Here is a 19,928-nt window from a genome sequence, read left to right as displayed (position 1 = left end):
CGAGCATGATTTTCACTCACAATTCAAGTCTGCAGCATGGGGTGTAGTGGAAGAAATATTACTAAACAATAATTAGCACAGAAACAATCTGTTTCTGTGCTAATTATTGTGCATGTTCCACCTTTTGAGTGGAACAGGTCAGATCTTTGAGTGACTCAGCTTCATAAGTGAGAACACAGAGAGGCAGTCCAGTCCTTTACAGAACCAGTTCAATGAGGTAACTTTTAAAAAGCCTTCTGAATTGAAAAACACAACTTTCGGTTTTCTATTTACAGCCCCAAATTTATTTCCTATTTCTGTTTCAGAAATTGCACATCAGAAAACTGGAAAACGAGAGCTACCAATACCACTGTGCACTTCAAAGAGGGAGAAGAGCAAACCTTCTCGTTACCAATAGGTATGAAGTTTTGAGGAATTTCTAAGGCCTTGTCTTGGTTTCAACTTGGGGATTAGACATCTGTCTGACTGAACTGATTGCTGTTTTCTGCATTTGCACTTTCCTTAGCCATTTTTATTCTTTTTTCTTTCTTTTTTTTAATCCACGCCTTCTCAAATAAATGCCTCTTCTTCATTTTGTTTTGCTTTTCTGGCAGAGTTCTAGTCCAAGGGAGAACTTGAGTATTAACTTTTTTTCTTCTTAACAGGAGAGTGATATATGTAAAAGAAGTGGAGATCTTAGGCCATTTAACAACAGAGTGGGACTACTTATTTGAAGACTTTATGTGCTGTCCCTCCTTTGAAGCAAATATTTTAAAATTGACTGTTTTGGTAAGAAAAGCAAGTGAACTTTTTTTTTACTCACACTAAATGTCCTAACGGTTTCTTAATTTAATTGTGGTTCTAACCATGGACTATGTGACAGGATTTACTTAAGATTTCTTGCAAATACGAATTGGGTTGGACAGAGGCCATATTGAAATTTAATCTGAAGTGGACACTTAAGATGGTTACATGTAAGATTCTGTACTCTTGTTTTCTCAATCACCTGAAGTTCATTTTTGTTCCCCTTTGCAACAGGATCAAAGTATATTCCAAAGGAAAGACAGTAGAGGTCATGAATGTGTCAAGACAGTTCAGCTTCCAGATGAAACTACAGCAAGGGTATATTCTTGTGGTTTTTTTTTCCTTTCATCTTCTCTCCTTATGATATTGTGAAACAGGTTTTGAAACACAGCATGTAAAAAAGGTGGTAATGTTCAGTGACCTGTTACAGAGCAGGCTGCTGTGCCTGAGGACAGTTTACCATGTTGAAAAATGAGTTGAACCAGGAGAAAAATGAGGCAGGAGAGTCCAAAGAGTTCAAGAGAGCATATGCAACAATAATTTAAGGTTGAAGTCGTATAGTTGTATGTTTTGTGTGTGTGTGTGTGTGTGTGTGTGTATAAACTCATTAAAGAAAAACAATTCAAATACCTAAAGCACTAGGTTCAAGATTCAATAATGCTTCAGAATTCTGCTCTCCCTTCATTATTTCAAGATCACCGGACTAACGCACTAAGTGTACCTTATGTGAAAAGGCTTACTTCAATTTCTCCCCCTCCCATTTTCCCCACACCTGTTTTTCTACCATCTACCTCAAAATGTATGTTTGGTATTAATGCAGGAGAGGTTGTATTTTGGGAGTTTTGTTCTGTGCGTGGTTGGGTCTCGTAGTTAAGTCACATAAGCTGAACTAACAATTTTGTGTAAATTTCAAGGTACTTTAACATTAGAAACCATTACCTAGGAAACCGTGTGTCTTACTGTAGTTTTGTGTCAGGTGATGAGAGAGGAGGAGTTATCACTGATACCAAAAGTGAAACCAATTACATCCGCAGCATCTTGGAAGCAGACTTGAAATTATAGCTCAAATAAATGGCAAGTCAGTAGCTAGAATCAAAATAGGGGGAAAATTGCCTCTATTAACTTTGATCCGGCCTTCTAAAAGTTTGGGTAAGATGGGGAAGGAAAAGAACTTCTATCATTTTGAGGTGCTTTATTTTAATGTACTGGAAGAGCGTGTATTATTTCTTTATGGTCTCTTGTCTACAGAAGAAACTTGAAGGTTTTTCTTACAGCATGTGTTCCAAATCATAGTTTTGGTTAACTAATTGAAATCCTCTTAGTTTGTCTGTATCTCAGTGTAACAGTCAAAGCTGTAACACTGTACAAAACACGCAGGCCACACTAGAAGGGTACAGCTTTGTGTTTAATTCTGCATTCTTCTGTTGTTGCCTGACTGCATGTTCCTTTACCTGGGGTTCATTCTGGTATGCATGCACTGAAAATAAGTGTTTTCTGTTCAGAACTACAACACTGCCCATTTGCTTTCCATAGATTTCTGTTTCTTGAGTTTTAGTGTTACTTTCTGCTTTGCCTCTCCCTTCTCTGCATGGATTTGACTTGTAAAACCACAACAATTTGATAGGAAGGCACAAAAATCTATGCTTCGCAAATGGAATTTGTGAAGACTTCTGTGGAGCCTTTTGTATGTGCAGGAAATGAATGTCTTTTAAAGGTCAGGTTAGGTTTATCTGTAGCTACCTTCTTCTTTCTGTCTCCCCTAAAAAACAAACAAGGGGGTTAGGTTTGTCCTCTAGTCCTCTGAGTTATTAGAAATGCAGAAGTGTGTGAAAGACTTCAAGCTGAGTATTATTTGTCCGTCTAACTTAACTTATTTTTTGTTGTAACACTCATATATATGCTTTCTACTTTATTGAAACAAGGGATAAAAACGCCCATTTGAAACACTTGAGCTTTCATGAAATGCTGGCATATTACCCTGGTAAAATCAGAATGACCAATCAAGCCACACCACGATGTTGTCCTTCTTTTCCTTTTCCATAGGCGTTAATGTGCATCACACTGACGTGAATTTTCTCATCATAGAGATGTAGCACTGTCATATTATGTGTACACGTTTCATGCGTAATGTGCAATATGTTTAATGTTAGACAGTTGAGATGTGGCTTTTTTGTTGTTTTTTTTTTAAAACTACTGAATTGTTTGAGTTCAGGAATTAAATAAAAATGTCTGGTTTAGAGGCACTGCTTTATTCAATTAAGTTTCTAACACTGGAATTGATGTTGGGTTCTCTTTTATCCTTTTGTGGATTTCACCTTACTATCCATTTTGAGAGTGCTTTTCATTGTAAATGTGTTCAAAAGTGCCTGCTCTGACTTTATATCTTCATGATTATGGATGATTCTCTTCTATTTCCAGGTAATGATGATGCAAACTCTTGGTTGTTTGGCTTGAACATAGTCCTCTTCTTGAAGCTCTTTACCTCAGACTGAGTCTAATAGTTACAAGCTCTCAGTGCTTTTGTATCTATTTTAGAAGAGAAAAAGGTGCTTCGTTTGATCTGATACTAAGTTTTCCTCAAAAGACCTTACTGTTAAGGCACTTAAACTTTCAGTGAAAGTGTTGCATAGCAACAGGAACAGAGGATATGAAGAGATCACACATGCTGATTACAGGATCTAGGATGTTGCAGTACTTGACGAGTGTGTTTATTTAAGACACCTTTAATCCCATAATCCTGAAAACTCAGGAGTGCATCCTTATATTTGTGTTAGTGAACATTACGTAGGTGAAATGACTGTTTAAATGCTAGTGGTTGTTTTACCACTGTAAACCAATGTGTTAATTGTACAGGATCTTGTTCTCAGTTGTATAGGCTGACTGGAGAAGAGTTTAATGCTGCATCTGTAAAGGGCCTGAATTTGAAAGCCCTTGAAAGTATTGGAAACTTCATTTCCTTATCTGTTTAAAACTGGATCTCTTGTTTTGTGGTGCTGCCTGAGGAGGATTTATCTAGTTAAGTGTGAATAACATAATTAATGTTACTACTTGAAAAATTTGGATTGGATTGACAAGATCACTGAAACTTTTTCTGGATAGAATATTATGCCTGTGAATCAGAAGGCATGCATCAAACTTAAGGTTCATAAACTTGCCAGGGCATATGCAGGTTTTAATGTTAGTTGAATTAGCTATTTTCTGTAGCATCTTACAGAAGAACACTGCAGATTGCATGCTTTAATTTCCTTTTTTTTTAACTGTGTTGCTTTACAGAGGATCTGCTGTGCCATTCAGGAAGCCCAGGTGACGAGAAAGCAACAAAAGTTGGTGAAGCAAGCATCGCTGCAGTTAAAGAAACCACAAATGCTCTCTTGATAATGACAGGATTTGTCAAGTTTGACCTTTGGTATGCAATTTTATCCCTAAAACTGATTAGAAGCAACACAAAAACATTGTGCAGAAAATCAAGATAAAACCTGATGCTTTCCTTCAAAGCTTAACAGCCTTAAGCACTTTAAGAAGCCACACCTTGTTCTGAAGCAATGGGTTTTGTTATTTAAGTTTTAAAATGACAACTCTTGCAAAAAAGTTTTTCCCACTCTAAAATTTTTGTCAGGAGTTCCTGTAAATGGATTCTAAAATCAGGTGGCTGTCTAATTTGCACTCAAGTTTGTGGTTTACAGACAGGTTGTAGTAGAATAAAGTACTTGCATTACTGATGGAATCTAATGAAAAGCTCTTTCTATTTTAGGTGATAGTCTCTTTAAATTAAGAAAGAAGTGTACACAATTTAGCTGCTGTAGTTTCATCCCTGTCTCTTTAGTATTTGCGAATACTGCACTGAATATAGGAATGACTGTGTATGACAAAAGGGGCTATTGTTGTCTAGGGCTTACTTTGGAATGTTGTCATTTATGCCATAAATGAAAACCTGCACTTTAAAAGCCAAAAATGTCCACCTATCATGTGCATGTAAGTTGTTTTGGTTGTAATTCTGTAGTGATGTCAAAAGCTTAAATCATAGAAATTAGCCTTCCATATTTCAGTATATAGTTGCTCCACTGGAAGAGTGCCATCTCATTAAGCTAGAAGTCACTTCTGATATAGTATTTTTGTTGCACTTTCTCTTCCTGAAGACTGTTGGTGCTCCAATTAGAAAGATATTTAAGCACATTTAAAGTATCTGCCTAGCTCTTAATGGTATGAGTAATCCCACAAACGTCACTCGGACAAGTTCCATTCTTAACTCTAGACACATACATCAGTAGTTGACTACACAAGCATACAAATTTTAGTTCAGTGATTAATAAATGAAAAGCTCTTGCTGTCAGCCTTTTGCTCTTGAGTAACATATAAAGCATCCTTGCAAATACATACTTGTAAAAATTTGCTCTTTCCAACTTCACCTGGAACAAATTATTTCTGTGGTTTTATTTAATCTTCTACTAGGCAATAGCTATAGATATGAAGTCAAGGAATTAAAATGGCAATATTTTCACGTAGATCTATTCAGTAAGTGGAGCAACTGTGAGAACTAGGCCTGGATTTTTAAACTCCTTTTACACTTAAGGGCTGATGGATTCTATAAATGTACTCTTAACCTGTACCGATGATCTTGCCAAAATTAGAAAGCTTAAAGATATTTGAAAGGAAGCTGCCAAACACAGAACTTTGAGAACATCTGCAGACATGATTTTATTGCTATTGTATGCTCATGGGTATTAATCTGCTTCACTGTGATGGAATCAATGTGGTACAGCCTGAAGTTCTGTGATACCTCTTTTCTAGACAGATCTGCTCAAGCATTAATGATGTTACCTGTTGAGGTTCAATGTATTTCAAGCCTGTGTTTAAAAACAAAAATAAATTTTTATATGCAGTTATTTGTGCTATGACTTTAAATGTTGTTGCTTCTAAAATATGTTGTGTGCTGTTGGTATGTCATATGTCACTGGCACCACGTGGAAAAAAGTATTTGAGTGCTAGCATACTGCAGAAGAGCTCTCTGCAGCCCAGGTTCCCTCATCTTGGTGTCTGGCATAGAAGGGGCAGTTGTATTCATGGTTGAAAATCGATTTCCCTTCAGGGTACTCTCAGCACAGGTTTAGATGGTGCCGTGTGCCTTTTCTGAGGCGGAGAACTGGAGGTCAAAACAGTTCTGAGGACACATTTCTGACTCGGTCTTCTGGTCAATTCAGTTCTGTAGTTCCTTATTCTTATTTGCAAACTTTCTGGCTTGAGTTGTAAAAGATAGATATGTTATTTTCTCACTATATATGTAAAATGATAGAATCCTGGACTGGTTTGAGTTAGAAGGGACCTCAAACATCATCTAGTTCCAACACCCCTGCCATGGGCAGCGAAAATGGGATTAGGTACAATGAAGTAGCTTCCTATGTAAAATAGTCTGAACTACTGTTTGTAGGTCTGTATAAAACAATTTTTTATTTTGAAATGCATGCCTTTGCAGTTTGGGTTGCTAGCTGACTGTGAACTTGTAGATGACACTAAAACTTCCAGCTGAAGAAGTAATGATTGCCCTTTACCATTTGGATCAAGACCTCAAGAGGACATGGTAGAGATCACTTGCTGAGGAGCTCCTTTCCTTGCTTAAGTGAAGATAGGTGTTCAGGATTAATGGGTTTCCAGTGCTTACCCTATGCTTTCCTCACATGTTCCATTCCCTTTTGCAAGCAGTTCTTGGGTCTTTGTTCTTTATTATCTAGGCTTTTATATTGCTGCATTCTCTCCCACTGCAGGTTTTGTTGGCTGTACCTAAGCTTTGGTCTCTGACTTTGTTTTCCTCTTTCCATTTCTGCCCTTTCCCTTAAGCTGGTGAATTTTCTTGAAGTGCTGGCTGAAGCAATTAAGGATTAAGGGACAAGGAGAAAATCTCTTGAACTTTCTAGACCATCCTTAGAATGATTACCCAGAAGTTTTTGTGGTCAAAAAAGCAAAATATTTTACTGAATATATATAATTTGAAAAGTGCTAACTGGTTTGTGAAACTGAAACTAGCTAGCATCTGTTTGATGAAAAAATTCTTTCAACAGCTTATAAAGTCACCCTTATTCAAACCTGAGTGTGAAGACTTAATTTGAGATAGATGCCAGTGGACTGACTGCTTCAAGAGAAATCTTAATATAAGAAAGAAGTGGAGGGATTTGAGAATCAACGTACACACCGGCAGGTTCTGTCAGGAAAGTCAGAGCTTTAGGCTTTCTATTAAAATTTCCTGGACAAAGGTATGCTGTTGAGGAGGGCAGTTATCAGTTAAACATGATGTCACACAGAACATGAAAGGCAGATTGGAGGGGGGGGAATAATTAGGCATCTAGATGTAAAATAAAATTTGCACCAAGTATATAAATATTGTTCAGTTTACTTCATGATCCTATTACCATTCCCTTCCTTGGATTATGGATCTCACTGGCAGAATCACTAAGTAACAGTGATGCAAATGCATAGATCTCCAGACTTTAACATTTATTATGTTTGTGCTGCAATTTGCTCTTGTTTTAGAGTTTCCAAGATGTTTGTCAGTAACTGAGCTGCTAGCTTAATCTTGTCACCTGACTTGTCTGAAGTATGAAAGGAGAAGTAACTATAAAAAGGCAAGAGTTAATCTATTGAAAGGAACGTGTCAATTTAAAACTTGATTCAGTTCATTGTATCCTCAACCCTCCTACAGGTCAGCAAGTAAACTACTTCTTTGGAATTATTTTATATTATGGTTACTTGTTTTAGAGTGAGAATGTTTGTTACCAGTCCTGATGTGGTCTTTAGATTGCACTGGAGCTAGGTGTGAGGAAGGTGGGAGGAACTCTGTAATATTGGCACGTGAGATCAGGAGTGAAAGGAAATGAAGGCAGGACAGTGCTAAATCTGTGAAAAGGCTAATTCCTTAGAGGTAAAAAAGGCAAAAATCTAGTTGGTTATATTGAAATTCTGTTATAAATACCTTTTACATCAGTATCTGGAAAAACGCCTCTAGATATAAAGACAAACTCTGCTACTGGAAAACAGAAACTGTTGAATTTTATCAAGGAAAGGAAATTGCTTTTTAGATTTCAGACAGGGAGGCAGGGAGCCTTTCCCAGACACTTCCTAGAGCCAGCAGATGGAATACTGAAAATCCTTGTTATTGGTAATATGGCAACACTCAAACTCTGGTGCTTGTCTTGTGTGTGTGCCCACATTGTTCCTAGACTCTGCAGCTCTATCAAAGGTAAGCATGAGAAGATTATATCATTCTGAAAAACACTTGTCCAAAACTCAGGCTTAAAAAAATAGAGAAGCTGCTTATGCACTGTATAATGTAGCATACTTCTGGGGATGTGAGGCATTCCCCATCAAGTATGTCATAAACTCTTCTCATACAAATCAAAGCTTTATAGGTAAATCACCAGGCTGCACAGGTCCTAGTCTCTGCTCTGGCAAACGTGGCCCTGAATCTCCCCTTGACTCAGGTGATACAGGAGGACTGTATTATGCTTATAAAGCTTCCTCTTGTGTTTATTGTTGTCTTTGCCTCTGGCTGTGCTTTCTACTTCCCTGCTGGAAGAAATCTGCTGTTGGCATTTAAAAAGCAATGACATTGGGCTAAGATGCTCTTAAGGAGTCCGAAAAGACTTCTGCAGCTGATCCCATAGCATTGTTGCAGATTAATTACCAGTAAAAGCAGCACAGAAAGTATCTTGAAGTCAGCAACTTGTACATAAGCAACCCATCTTTAGACCTCATCCTGTCTTGAAAGGTATATAATCAAACAACAAGAGAAAAAAAAAGTTTAGTATAATGACAATCTGACAAAAGCTATTGGGGAGCAGTTGTACTCTTGTCTTGAAATGAGAACAGTTTCTATAGGCTTGTTACAGGGACAGTCCTGGGGAAACTTTTCTTCTAAACTGAAACCCCTGTTAGCTATTTTCCTTTATGTTTAAGACATTCTTCATGCTTTAATGGAGTGTGCCAACCTTGTGTAATTAATTACTGATGCTGATAAGCATCAAAAGAGTACACGTTCTCTAATTTTGTGTGGAATTTAAGAAACAAACCAGAGCATATTACTTAAATCAACTTTGAGTTAATTGCCAAGATTTAAAAAAATTGACTCATTGTGGTACAGCAGAAACCTATGTGTGAAATCAGATCAATGAACACGTGTCTAGGTTACAGATGATGAAATGCTACTGTGAAGTGTTGTTTCAGTAGCTATCCACAAGGTGGGGCAATGAATCTTTCTGTTTTACTGCTGTTGTCTTACAGCTTTCCTGCCCTCCCTCCTCCTGCCTGAACACTGTGCTGCTAAAATCATCTAGTTGATATGGTCAATGCAGAGCATAGAGCTATAAATCAGAGGCTGTCAGAAGCTTTACACACTGTAGATCCAAGCCTGGAGTTCTAGAAGTGTTGAAAAAATATACTGCATGTTATTTCTTACTTGTGTGTAGTGTTACAGGAGTTGATGTAGATTTCTATGTGTATAAATTTCTTCAGAGGGTGAAGCTTGAGTAGAACTCCTTCCCTGTGGTTTTTACTCAAGTGCTTGTTCTGCTAATGCCACTGTGGAATTGCAGGAATTGACCTAAGGATGGCTGTGTAACAGACAGTGTCATGTAAGATATGTCCTGTTTTTCTTCTGTGAATCTAGTAAATTCAGAGATCTAAGGCAGCCCAAAAAGCCCTTGCAGAACTGTTTCAGAGGATTGCATACTACTTCTTTGTACTGTTTAGCTAAAAGTAATACAAATTTAACTTGTCTATACTAGAGACACTACTTCATGATAGATACTAACACCTATTTCAAATAGCACTTAAAAACCACCATTAGTGACCATAGAAAACATGAACAAATAAATGCTCCTTCCTACTTTAGAGACTGCCATTGTGAGAGTGTGAGTTGCTGCTGAAGAGAACTCGTCTTCACCCACCTTCTGTAGTTCAGCTGTAGGAGCTGTTCTTAATGCTTGTAAGATTCCAGGACTGTGCAGAATATCATGCATGTTCCTTGACAGCGTGGAAGGATTGAAGATGGATTAGCCCATTTGCTCTTTCTGTGTCTATGTTGTTGGAGGCAAGTGGCTGCTTCTTTGTCTGCCTTTCCAATTCCTTTCCAATTCCTACTTTCTAAAGATTCTCTTGCCACAATTATGGAAAGAAATAACTAAACTGGGAAGTTGGTAAGGCTAACTAAATGTTTAAAAATTATAATTTGGGCTATCTTTTTATGGCAAAAAAATTTGTGTAATTTTAGTTGATTACATAGAAAGGGGAAGGCAAGGGAAAGGAGGGGAGTAAATGTCCCCTTTGGATGATGGCAAGCTGTTAGGTGGGCTCAGCTTCATCCAGGGTGACAGTTTTCCACAGTGGTTCCATTTTTGTGTCACTGAAGAATTGAGTACTAGAAAAGAAATTTAAAAACATATTCCAACTGGAAGCTGAAATACTCTGGGTTTGGAGTGTTACGGTGTTGTCTGATACCAAAGTGTTCCTGTTTGGGTGGCGTCTTTTTTTCCACGTGCTGAGGTCTGTGACCAGTTTCTAGGGCAGATGAATATTGCCTACATAGGCAGAGTGGAGTCAACAGAATGCTGCAAAACCCAGAGGCAAGAAGCAAAGAAAGGAGCGTGGCACTCTAGTGGCTGTTGGCAGGCAGGTAGTTGGTTAATCCACTGACAGATACCCAAGTGTGACATTCTCAAAGGCCAATGCCACGTGGGCAATGAGTAGGCAGTTAAATCTTCAAATCCTTTCAATGAAGTTAGTCCAACAAATACAAGTGTGCAATAAATTTGGCATGCTTTAGGTTCCAGTCACCTGTGTTACCTAGAGAAGATAAATTGAAATAGGTTTCATCCGGCAAAGCTTCTATCAAAGGTGTGAGCATACCTATTTGGGACCAGGGCAGCTATCCAGTATTACCCAAAGATAATAGTGCTTTTGAAGGAGTTTTGGGAAGAAGGACCTCTTTACACTTCAATGTTATGAGTATACAAGGAAAATAGTGTGAGAGCATAGTGTGTGTCTGAACTGCTGCCACCTGAATTTGTAGCGGTTCACTCGAGAGACTAATTGTGTTTTTTCATTGGAACCTGAAATAGATTCAGTTCATGAGATACAAAGCAACACAGGGCAGAATAACAGCATTGCTCTTTAAACACAGACCAATGTTTCTACTATCAGTATTTCTTAAGAAAACCTGCTGCTTTTTAAGTATCCAGGTGGAGATCATAGTATAAGTGAATGCATGCATAATGTATTGTTCAAATGCTCCACCAGGCCTATCCTATTACAGGTGATAAGGGCTTGGAAATAGAGTCTTCTGGGAGAATGCATTTCCATTTGGGAAAAACCTTTATAATTAAGATGATGGTAAACCTACAAACCCTGCTTTTTTAGCATTCATTCTTTGTGGGGGGAGAGGAAGGAGAGTGGGGAAAAAAAAGCCCAATATAGTATTGCATTTCTTCAGTAAAGTCACAGCTGGTGTTATAAGTATTGGATCATAAGGGAAATAAATCACTTATATGCTGAAAATTTTAAATCTTAAAAGATCATTTGTGTGAATGACGAAGGTGCTGTATGCTAGTGAGTACTGTGTTTTATGATCACTATACTGATAGTGTTAGAATATGAAATTAAGAACATTTATCTTATACAGTCTAAACAACTTGTATGAGCTAAATGACATACAAGATGAGTTAGCGGATTTCTCCAAAGGAGTGCTGGCAAAAATAGGCTGTTATGGAGCATCAGGACCACTTCCCACTTGGAACGTGGTGAATGCTGTGGGGGCAGCGGGCTTCTGCAACAAAATGTACAGACATGATGGTCATATAAGGGGTTTAGGCACTTTATAGGCAAAGTTCTAGCCACCAATCAAAAAAATTTAATATGTCCTTTCACAACCAGTTCACTGAGAAGTTTGCTTTTCAAGAGAGAGTTTGGGATTGTTGTGCAGTTACTAACCCTTTCCCATACTTCTAGTGTGTCTTGCAGCAGAGGCCCCATGTGTCATTTAAAGCTTTGCCCTTAAACCCCTTGGTTTCTCATCTGGCAAATGGGATTGCAGTGATTTTGTACATGGCTTTTATTTAAAGTTTAAAATTGACAAGTAACCAAATGTAATTATGCAGGTACTGTTAACTGAAGCTAAATCTGTGTTCGAGTGGTTCTGTGCATTGACAGTGCAAGTATGTCAGTGACAAAGTACAATAGGTATTGGTCAGTCCTTTGATGCTTTACAACATCAGGAAATTGTAATCCATGTACACACATTGTGGCTGGAGGCCAGACACCCACCAAAGCTGCTCTATCATTTCCCCCTTTTCAGATGGACAGGGGTCAAGATAAGGACAGGGAGAGATCATTCCACAGTCAGTGTCACACAGCTGCTTGTGTGGTTGATTTCTTTTTTTTCTTAAATGTGATTCCCAGAGGCAGGATGACCGTCACTGATGGGCTTGGCCTTGGTCAACAGCTTCTCCAGCCTGGAGTCAGCTGGTGGTTACTCTGTCGGACCTACAGACAGTTTCCAGCTGCTTCTTGCAGAAGCTACCCCTACAACCCCCCTTATTGCTTAAAACCTAAGAATTGTTTGCAAAGTTGAGTGAAGGCATTGAGAGCATGCAAATTAACTGCATTGGCTTGTTAGCCTTCCAAATAATGTCAAAAAGGTTTAGGAAGGAGTTACTGTTAAATTTCCATAAATGGCTTGTTTTGGTAACGGGGGGAAAGCAGATCCCCCATTAACAAAAAGAACAAATACGTTGTCACATACTGACTGGAAAGAGGATTGTTCAGATTCAGTTACAAACTGAGATCACAACAAGAGAGTTCTCTCTCCCTCTTCTCCTCTGGGCCACCTCAGGAACATGGTGGCTAGAGCACCGACCTTCCGTGTTCCATATGCTGAGGAAACTTTTTTATATTTTCTGTTGTTCTCTTGAAACCTTCAAAACATAGTGGGCTTGTCCTAATGGGTGATGTGGACCAGGAAATGGGATTTTCTCATAGCTGTGAATCGAAACTGTATTCCACTTGGTCCTGTTATGTTGTCCTATACTCCTTAGGAAATGTACTCATGAGAGTATATCAGTCTTCTCATGATACTGTAGAATAGATAACACCAGACAATGCTGACTTCTCTGCAAGATATCAGTATTCTAGAGAGGCTGCAGCTATATTTCTCCCATGTGGGTGTTTAAGCATTTGAACTGGCCATCTGTGGGGACAGCAAACTGCTTAAACCTTGGGTTTTTTTCTTTGTGAGATATTTCTATAACAGCCTGAGAGTTACACCAGAGTTCTAACATGAAGGACAAGTTCAAATGGCTAGCCATTCCTTTCTACAAAATATATAATGCTTATATAGAGAACTTTCCTAAGAACTTCAGGATCGTTCATAGAAGTAATGAATACTTTTAGATTATATTCAAATTCAGAAGTATTTGCTCTGTGCATTCTGAAGTCTACATTGAGTTAGTTGTTATTGCAGAGCTACAATCAGAAGTAAATTCCTCCAGAATTTTTCACAAGGCTTAAAAAAAAGCCTTAAGCTTTTAAAAAGAAAACTTAGCCAATCTGTGTGGGTTCTACTTGTTTCTCTCAAAAACAAGTGTTTCAGTGCTGATCCAGTGAGCGCAGGTTATAATACCTCTAATCTGATTGTACTTGCTGAAATTCACTTTTAGGCATTTATTTCTTATATGCTATAAGAAAATTGGCTTTTGCTCTGATTAGACATAGATTTCCCAAGACTCTTATTTCTACTTGGTGATGAAGCTTCACATTTGTCTTGTGTGGGGTTTCTATAGGTATGTGCTCATTAGTGAGTAGTCATGAATTTAAAGGCTCAGTAGGTTGCACAGCTGCTGGTTGACTCAAGTTCAAAAGTTTTCATGAAAGACCCTCAATTACAAAGCTTTCTGCTTTTGACAGTTCAGTATCTGTCTCAATTTTCTCTCTCTTTCCAAAGAGACAATGATTTAAGATTCACTCTAAACATAAGGTAAATGATCGATGGTAGCTGACAGTTGCCATTGTTTGTCCAAACAGCTCAAGTGTGCAGCAAAGTCTGAACAATTAGTCCTGGGTTTAGTTCTCCTTCAGGCTGAAGCTAATTTTATATACAGTGTTTATTTTTCTTGTTGACCACGTAGAAAGGTGGCTTTCAGTGATTTGGAATCTAGGAAGCATCAACACTGTCAGTTCTAAGAAGTTATCACATGAAGTTCTAACTACCTTGCAAGAAAAGAAAACTTGCTTGCCCTAAAGCAGCGTGTGGACAGAGTGATTCTATTAGTGATACCTGATAAAAATGACTTTAAAAAGTTTTCCTTGGTTTGGCGTTCAATCCCCCCACACAAGATCCTTATATTCTATTTGTAGGCTACCCTAGGCCACAGTGTCTTGGCAGTGGCTCATTTGAGGAGATCCAGAAACAGTGAGAAAGCACACAGTTGTCTTTCCCTGGTCTATCTTTGTTTAAAATTTAAGTACCATAGCGAAGCAACTGCTGAGTAGTTATTTTTGCCATAGTGATTCTGATGAGAAGACACGTTCCTTAGAATGTAAATTCCATGTATGTGAAGGAAGCAACTATGCAGAGGAACAAACACAGAAGTAGTTTTACATCAATGTTTGAGACCATGTGTTTTCTAAAGATTACTAAAACTCAAGCTTCTAATTCTATAGAGCTAAGTAAGAGGTTTCTGCCAATGCCTGGAAGTTTCCAATTCTCATCTGAAAAGGACATTCATCTTTTTTCTTTCCTTTTCCTGCCTGGCAATTAGATCAAGTTCATTGGCACCAGCATAATAGGGCAGTTTGTTGTTGTTTTTTTCCTGAAACATGCCCACACTTGCCAAGAATAAACTCCCACCCAAACCAAAGCAAGAAACCCCACCAGCTTCCTAGCCTGAAGCAGTAAGAGAGGGATAACAACTGTGTTTAACACTCGGCTGTTTCTTGTCATGGACAACATTGTTTACAGACTGATGAAAAATGGAGACTATTCCTTAAGGTTGTTTTCAGTGGCCACCATTTCAGCTGCTTTTCTTTCATTCCTATCTTGTTTGTCTGCCATTCCACACATTCTCTGCTGACAGACAGTCTGAAAAGATGCAGTAGAACTTCTACTGGCATTGTCAGGGCAGGGCCTGCAGACTTTGGTTAAAGGCCTGTATTGCTGTTATAACCTGTCATCTCCTGCACTATTCCCTAAACATCTCATCGAAACCCAGTGCCTATGAGAGGCTGTTAACACACAGATGCATGGATGTACAGTTTAGGCCTGCCAGTCAAAATGAATGTTTTGAAATTTAAGGTTGTCCTCCCCTTCAAGTGGCTTATATCAGTTGTTTGAACGTGGGGGCTCAAGTCACACTGACTAATCCAGTGACTGGTTTTTGGACAGTAGGAAGACAGTCTCAGGAGGGAAGAGACTGTATGCTGCAGTTTTGAAGGGCGTAGCAGGCACTTGTATAGTGCTTAGAGCTGGTGGTAATACAATGCATGCAAAGATGGTGAAGTCTGCATAGTTTCATAGAGCTGACAAGGCAAATGTAGTGGCATAGTTGTTCATAGATGGAAGTTAGGAAATGCTCTGGAGCCCCTGGGCCAGAAAGTCTACAAAACCCAGCTATCAGAGTTGACAACTGTGTGGAGAGGAAATGTTGCTTTCTTGTGCTGAGGCCTGATAATGTCCTTTGTGTTGCCTTTGTCATCAGTAATGCTGTAGTGACCTGGGGAAGGGCTGCCAACCTTACCTGGAGTTGTACTGATTCGATGGTAGGTCCCTTTAGGGGTGGAACAGAGCACTGTTACGTGATGCTTGTGGTATTTCAAGTGTGTGGGTGAACACGCTGGTTAAAGCAGTGAATGGTCTTGGAACACCTGAAAAAGGCCCAACAAAAGGGGTTTATGTGCATATGTCTGGGATGTTTCTGTACTGACCTATTAAAAAAAAAATCAGTTTGATCAAGCACTGTAATTTGTGACCTTTTCTGAAGAGCATCTGTTTTGTGACAGGTATCCACTTTAAAATGGGCAAAACCTTTTCTTCTCACAACATCCTTGTTAGTGAGGATTTGAGTAAGGGCATTTAAAAAACAGATCTATAATGTTATTGCCCACATTCTGGTTAGGAAAATACTGGGTTGAAGGAGAGTTTTCCTGCTTTCTTGCTAATACTTATTTTCTCAATACTACCTGTTGATGACACTGCCACCTGCTGTGTTTTTAAATTAAGATGCAGTAAATACTTGCATTTTAATTCTAGAGAATGAATTCCTGGAAGCTCTCTAGGACTGCTGAATTATTGGTGTACTCTATTTTACACAGCTGTTCTGCATTTCTTTTCTTGGCAAATACAAAGTAGACCGTACTTAAATGTTCCCCTTTTTGACCTGAAGGCTTATTTGATTACTGCTTGTTAGCCTGGCAAATAATTTCTGCAGTTTGTTGTCCAGTAGTAATGTCAGAGAGAGGGATGCCCAGTAGCTTTTAGGCTGAAGAACATAACTAAGCTTCCTCTATACATTGGATTTTATTGAAGAAGCTGTTGGTTTTGGGTTGGGTTTGGATTTTTAGTTTTGTTTTTGAGCATTAATCCTCCTTTCCCCCCTCCCCCTGAATTTATATCAAAATTGTGTTGAAAAAACATTTTAAATTGGCTTTCTGGAGTTTCTCTGGAGAAGGTGGCTAATAGAGCCTCTTCAGATCAAATCATACTTAATTCATTCTTCCTTGTGTTACATAGAAATCATAGTGTCATCCAAGCTCACTTGCTGAAAACTTTGAGATGCTGTGTGTTTTACAAAAAGGCCTGTAGAGGAGATTGGTTGATTGGTTTGTGTTGAGTTTGCTACAGTAAAATCCCTTCTCCTCTAGTACTCTGAGTATGGTGCAGTTGGCTGATAATCTGAATTTAGGCAAAGCGCTACAAAGCTGATTTAAGAAATACCTGCGGTCATTTAATGTGAGCTGATGTTAAATACAGATCCACATCTGGCTTGAGTATAAACATCAAGAGTGGAAGCTGTCTTAGTGAGTGGGTGTTCTGTGTGGAACGATTTGTTTGTAGAAAATACCTTCCAGACTGGATCCTGCGTTAGGCTTGGGAGAGAGGAGTGACTAATGAAGTGCCATTTACAAGGATAAAGGAATTAAGATCTCATTTTGGTTTGGGGTTTTTTGAATGTTCATGTTTATTTCATGAACTCCAATTAGTAGATTGTACCAACTTGATCTTTATGAAATGAATAGTTAATTTTATAGTAAACTTGTGAAAGCAGGACTACATATTCACTGGGCTCATGAATTTGAGCTTCTGAAAACCATAAAGAATTTCCCTATTCCAGTTCCACAACTATGGCTTATAAACCATTAGGAGCACTGCACTGGTTTGGAGAATTGATTACATAAAATGGAGGTCAACTTTAAAATCCCTTTTCTATGTGAATCATTGGTCTGTTTCTGGTGATCAAGATATACTGATAGTTCACTAGTTACTAGTGGTGTAGAGAGGTGAGTCATAAGTCAACACAGAGCGTGTAAACTGGATTCTGCTTGTGGTGCTATAGTTGAGGCCGCCTAGATCCTGAATGTCAGGATTCACAGCAGCTGTAGTGTCAGTAGCAGATCAATATGAGTTGGGTCAGCATGTGCTTTGTACTTTAATTATGAAGGATCCTCTTTCAGCCTCTTACAAGCTGCTTTTGCTACATGCTACTTCTTTCTATTCATGGGCTTTGCTGCTTCTTTACTTCCTACTGTCCTCTGGACATTGTTTTATTCTCGGCTTCACTGGTACCCACTAGCTATTTTGCCATTTTCAGAGGCAGTAAAACCCTACGAAAACCTCCCAGTGACATCGCAGTAAAGTTTGGATGGAGAGGAGATACCTGGCAATTACCAGATGTGCCAGATGTGAAGGGCTGTGTGAGGTAACGCTATGATTGCTTCAGGAATCATAGAACCATAGGAGTTGGAAGGGACCTCGAGAGATGATCAGGTCCAACCCCCTGCCAAAGCAGCTCCCCAGCTCATAGTGCACAGGTCGGCATCCAGACTGGTCTTGAATATCTCCAGAGACGGAGACTCCACCACCTCCCTGGGCAGCCTGTCCCAGGGCTCCCTCACCCTCATTGTGAAAAAGTTCTTCCGCATGTTGAAGCCTTTTCTGGTGGCACGAGCCACTGCAAAGACTGGAGTAAAGGTATTGTGAGAGAGCATCATACCACGGTACGGGAATAGAGCAGCGATTGATTCAGACCGGGGACCCCACTTTACCTCCAGATCATTCTAGAAGCCCTAGATCCCTTAGGAACTAAATGGGAATACCACACCCCATGGCACCCGCAGAGTTCAGGAAAAGGAGAAAGAATGAATGGTGAAATTAAAAAGCATTTAACTAAATTGATGATTGAGACCCAAATGAGTTGGATAAAGTGTTTGCCCCATGCCTCATTAAACGTAAGGACGCAACCTGGGGCCGACACTGGGGTTTCCCCTTTTGAAATGCTCTATGGAATGCCTTATGATTTAGAAATACCTATTGAACACCCAGAGGTAGAGGAGAAGGTTCTGCGGGTATATATATTACTGAACTTAAGAAAAGAAGGCAGGAGTTAATAAAAAAGGGGCTGATAGTGCAGAGACCGCCCTTAGACATTGCAATTCACCAAATCAAACCAGGAGATAAAGTAGGAAAGCCTGGAAGGAATCACCCCTGACTCCCTGTCGGGAAGGACCTTTCCTTGTTCTACTCCGTGCCGGGCAGGCGGGCAAGGAGGGGGACCCCGCGCCCCCCGCCAGCCTGTGCAACGCCCGGGCCGGGCCGGGCCGGGCCGCCGCGCCCCCCCATCCCCATCCCCGTCCCCATCCCCATCCCGGCCGCTCCGCGGGTGCCGGGCGCTGGTTCCGCGCCTTTCCGCGCCGGCGTGCGAGGCGGCGAGCGGAGCCCCGCGGGGGCAGAGCCCGGCGTGCTCCGGGGCCGGGGCTCAGGCGTTCCCGCCCCGTTCTCCGCGGCGCTCCGTGACACGCGTGGGGAACCGCGCCGACAGCCCCTGCCTGCCCCGCGGCGCGGGGCCCGAGGTCGCTCATCCCCGCTTCGGGAGCAGCGCCGAGGGAAGGCGGCGCTGAAACGGGGCCGCTCCGACCGGCGGCTCTGCCCTGCCTGGGGCACCGCTCCCGCGGGGGCTGCTGGGCTGAGCTCTGCTGCTCCCTCGGACTTCACGGTGCCACTCATTCCCCTTTCGTTTCCCTTCTGATAGTCCTGATGGCTCCCTATGGATTTAAAAGGCTCTACCAGCATTCCCTTTCAAAGACGCTAAACGTCCAGCAGCAGCTCCCAAACCAAAGGAGCCAGGACTGAAAGACAGAGCTGCCCTGAAACCTCCCCAGACAGCCCACAAGCAGCCCCTCTGACCCTGAGGCTCAGGGCTTTCCTTGTCCAGGGAACCATCCTGGACAAGGGACCACTTAGCAGCGGCCAATGGGTCTATGTGCAGAGGAGGCCGGTGACAAGCGGTGTCCCCCAGGGGTCTGTCTTGGGACCGGTGCTCCTTAACATCCTTATCAATGACATCGATGATGGAACTGAGTGCACCCTCAGCACGTTTGCAGATGACACCAAGCTGAGTGCTGTGGTTGACAGAACAGAAGGGCAGGCAGCCATCCACATCTTTCTTGGATTGGGGGCCCCCAGCTCTGGACACAGGACTCCAGCTGGGGCCTCACGAGGGCAGAGCAGAGAGTAGAGTCAAGTCCCTGCTGGCCACCTCTGGAGAAGCAGAAGTCCTTGAAATAAATCCTCCTTGAACTGTGCTTAGAAGCTGCAGATCCTTGGTTTCCACGACTCTTGTCTGGACCTGTGCAAACATGCTGGAGCAGAACCAGTGATTCCCCCTCCTGTCTCGCCGCACGTTTCATACTTTGCAGTACCTGGAGAACACACTATGTGCAGCTGAACTGCCACAGGGCATCCCACGAACACACGTTCAACTGGCATCAAGACCAGGCCGAAAGGAACTGGCAAGTTACACGTTATTTGTATTGACAAAATAGGCAAAAGAAAGACTTTGTGTTCAGAGATCCAAATTCAGTATTTGCTGCCAAAAGGCTCCCGTGCCCATGCTGGG

General features: G+C 40.7%; 1 protein-coding gene across 1 annotated transcript in view; it reads left to right on the top strand.

Annotated features, from left to right (window-relative positions):
* VPS13C (vacuolar protein sorting 13 homolog C) overlaps positions 1–4,158 on the top strand; it is a gene marked incomplete at its 3' end in the record, with an annotated part of 84,603 nt that extends 80,445 nt beyond the window's left edge. The window contains exons 82-85 of the mRNA XM_084267973.1: positions 306–397; positions 645–768; positions 1,018–1,101; positions 4,057–4,158. Coding sequence (XP_084124099.1) covers positions 306–397; positions 645–768; positions 1,018–1,101; positions 4,057–4,158 — 402 coding nt within the window. The remainder of the gene's footprint in view (positions 1–305; positions 398–644; positions 769–1,017; positions 1,102–4,056) is intronic.
* Between the last annotated feature and the right edge of the window lie 15,770 nt (positions 4,159–19,928).

The sequence above is a fragment of the Gallinula chloropus genome, assembly GCF_964237585.1.
Source record: "Gallinula chloropus genome assembly, chromosome: 9".
Classification (NCBI taxonomy): domain Eukaryota; kingdom Metazoa; phylum Chordata; class Aves; order Gruiformes; family Rallidae; genus Gallinula; species Gallinula chloropus.
Note: the sequence above shows the minus strand (reverse complement) of the source record. Positions and strands in the feature narration are given on the sequence as shown.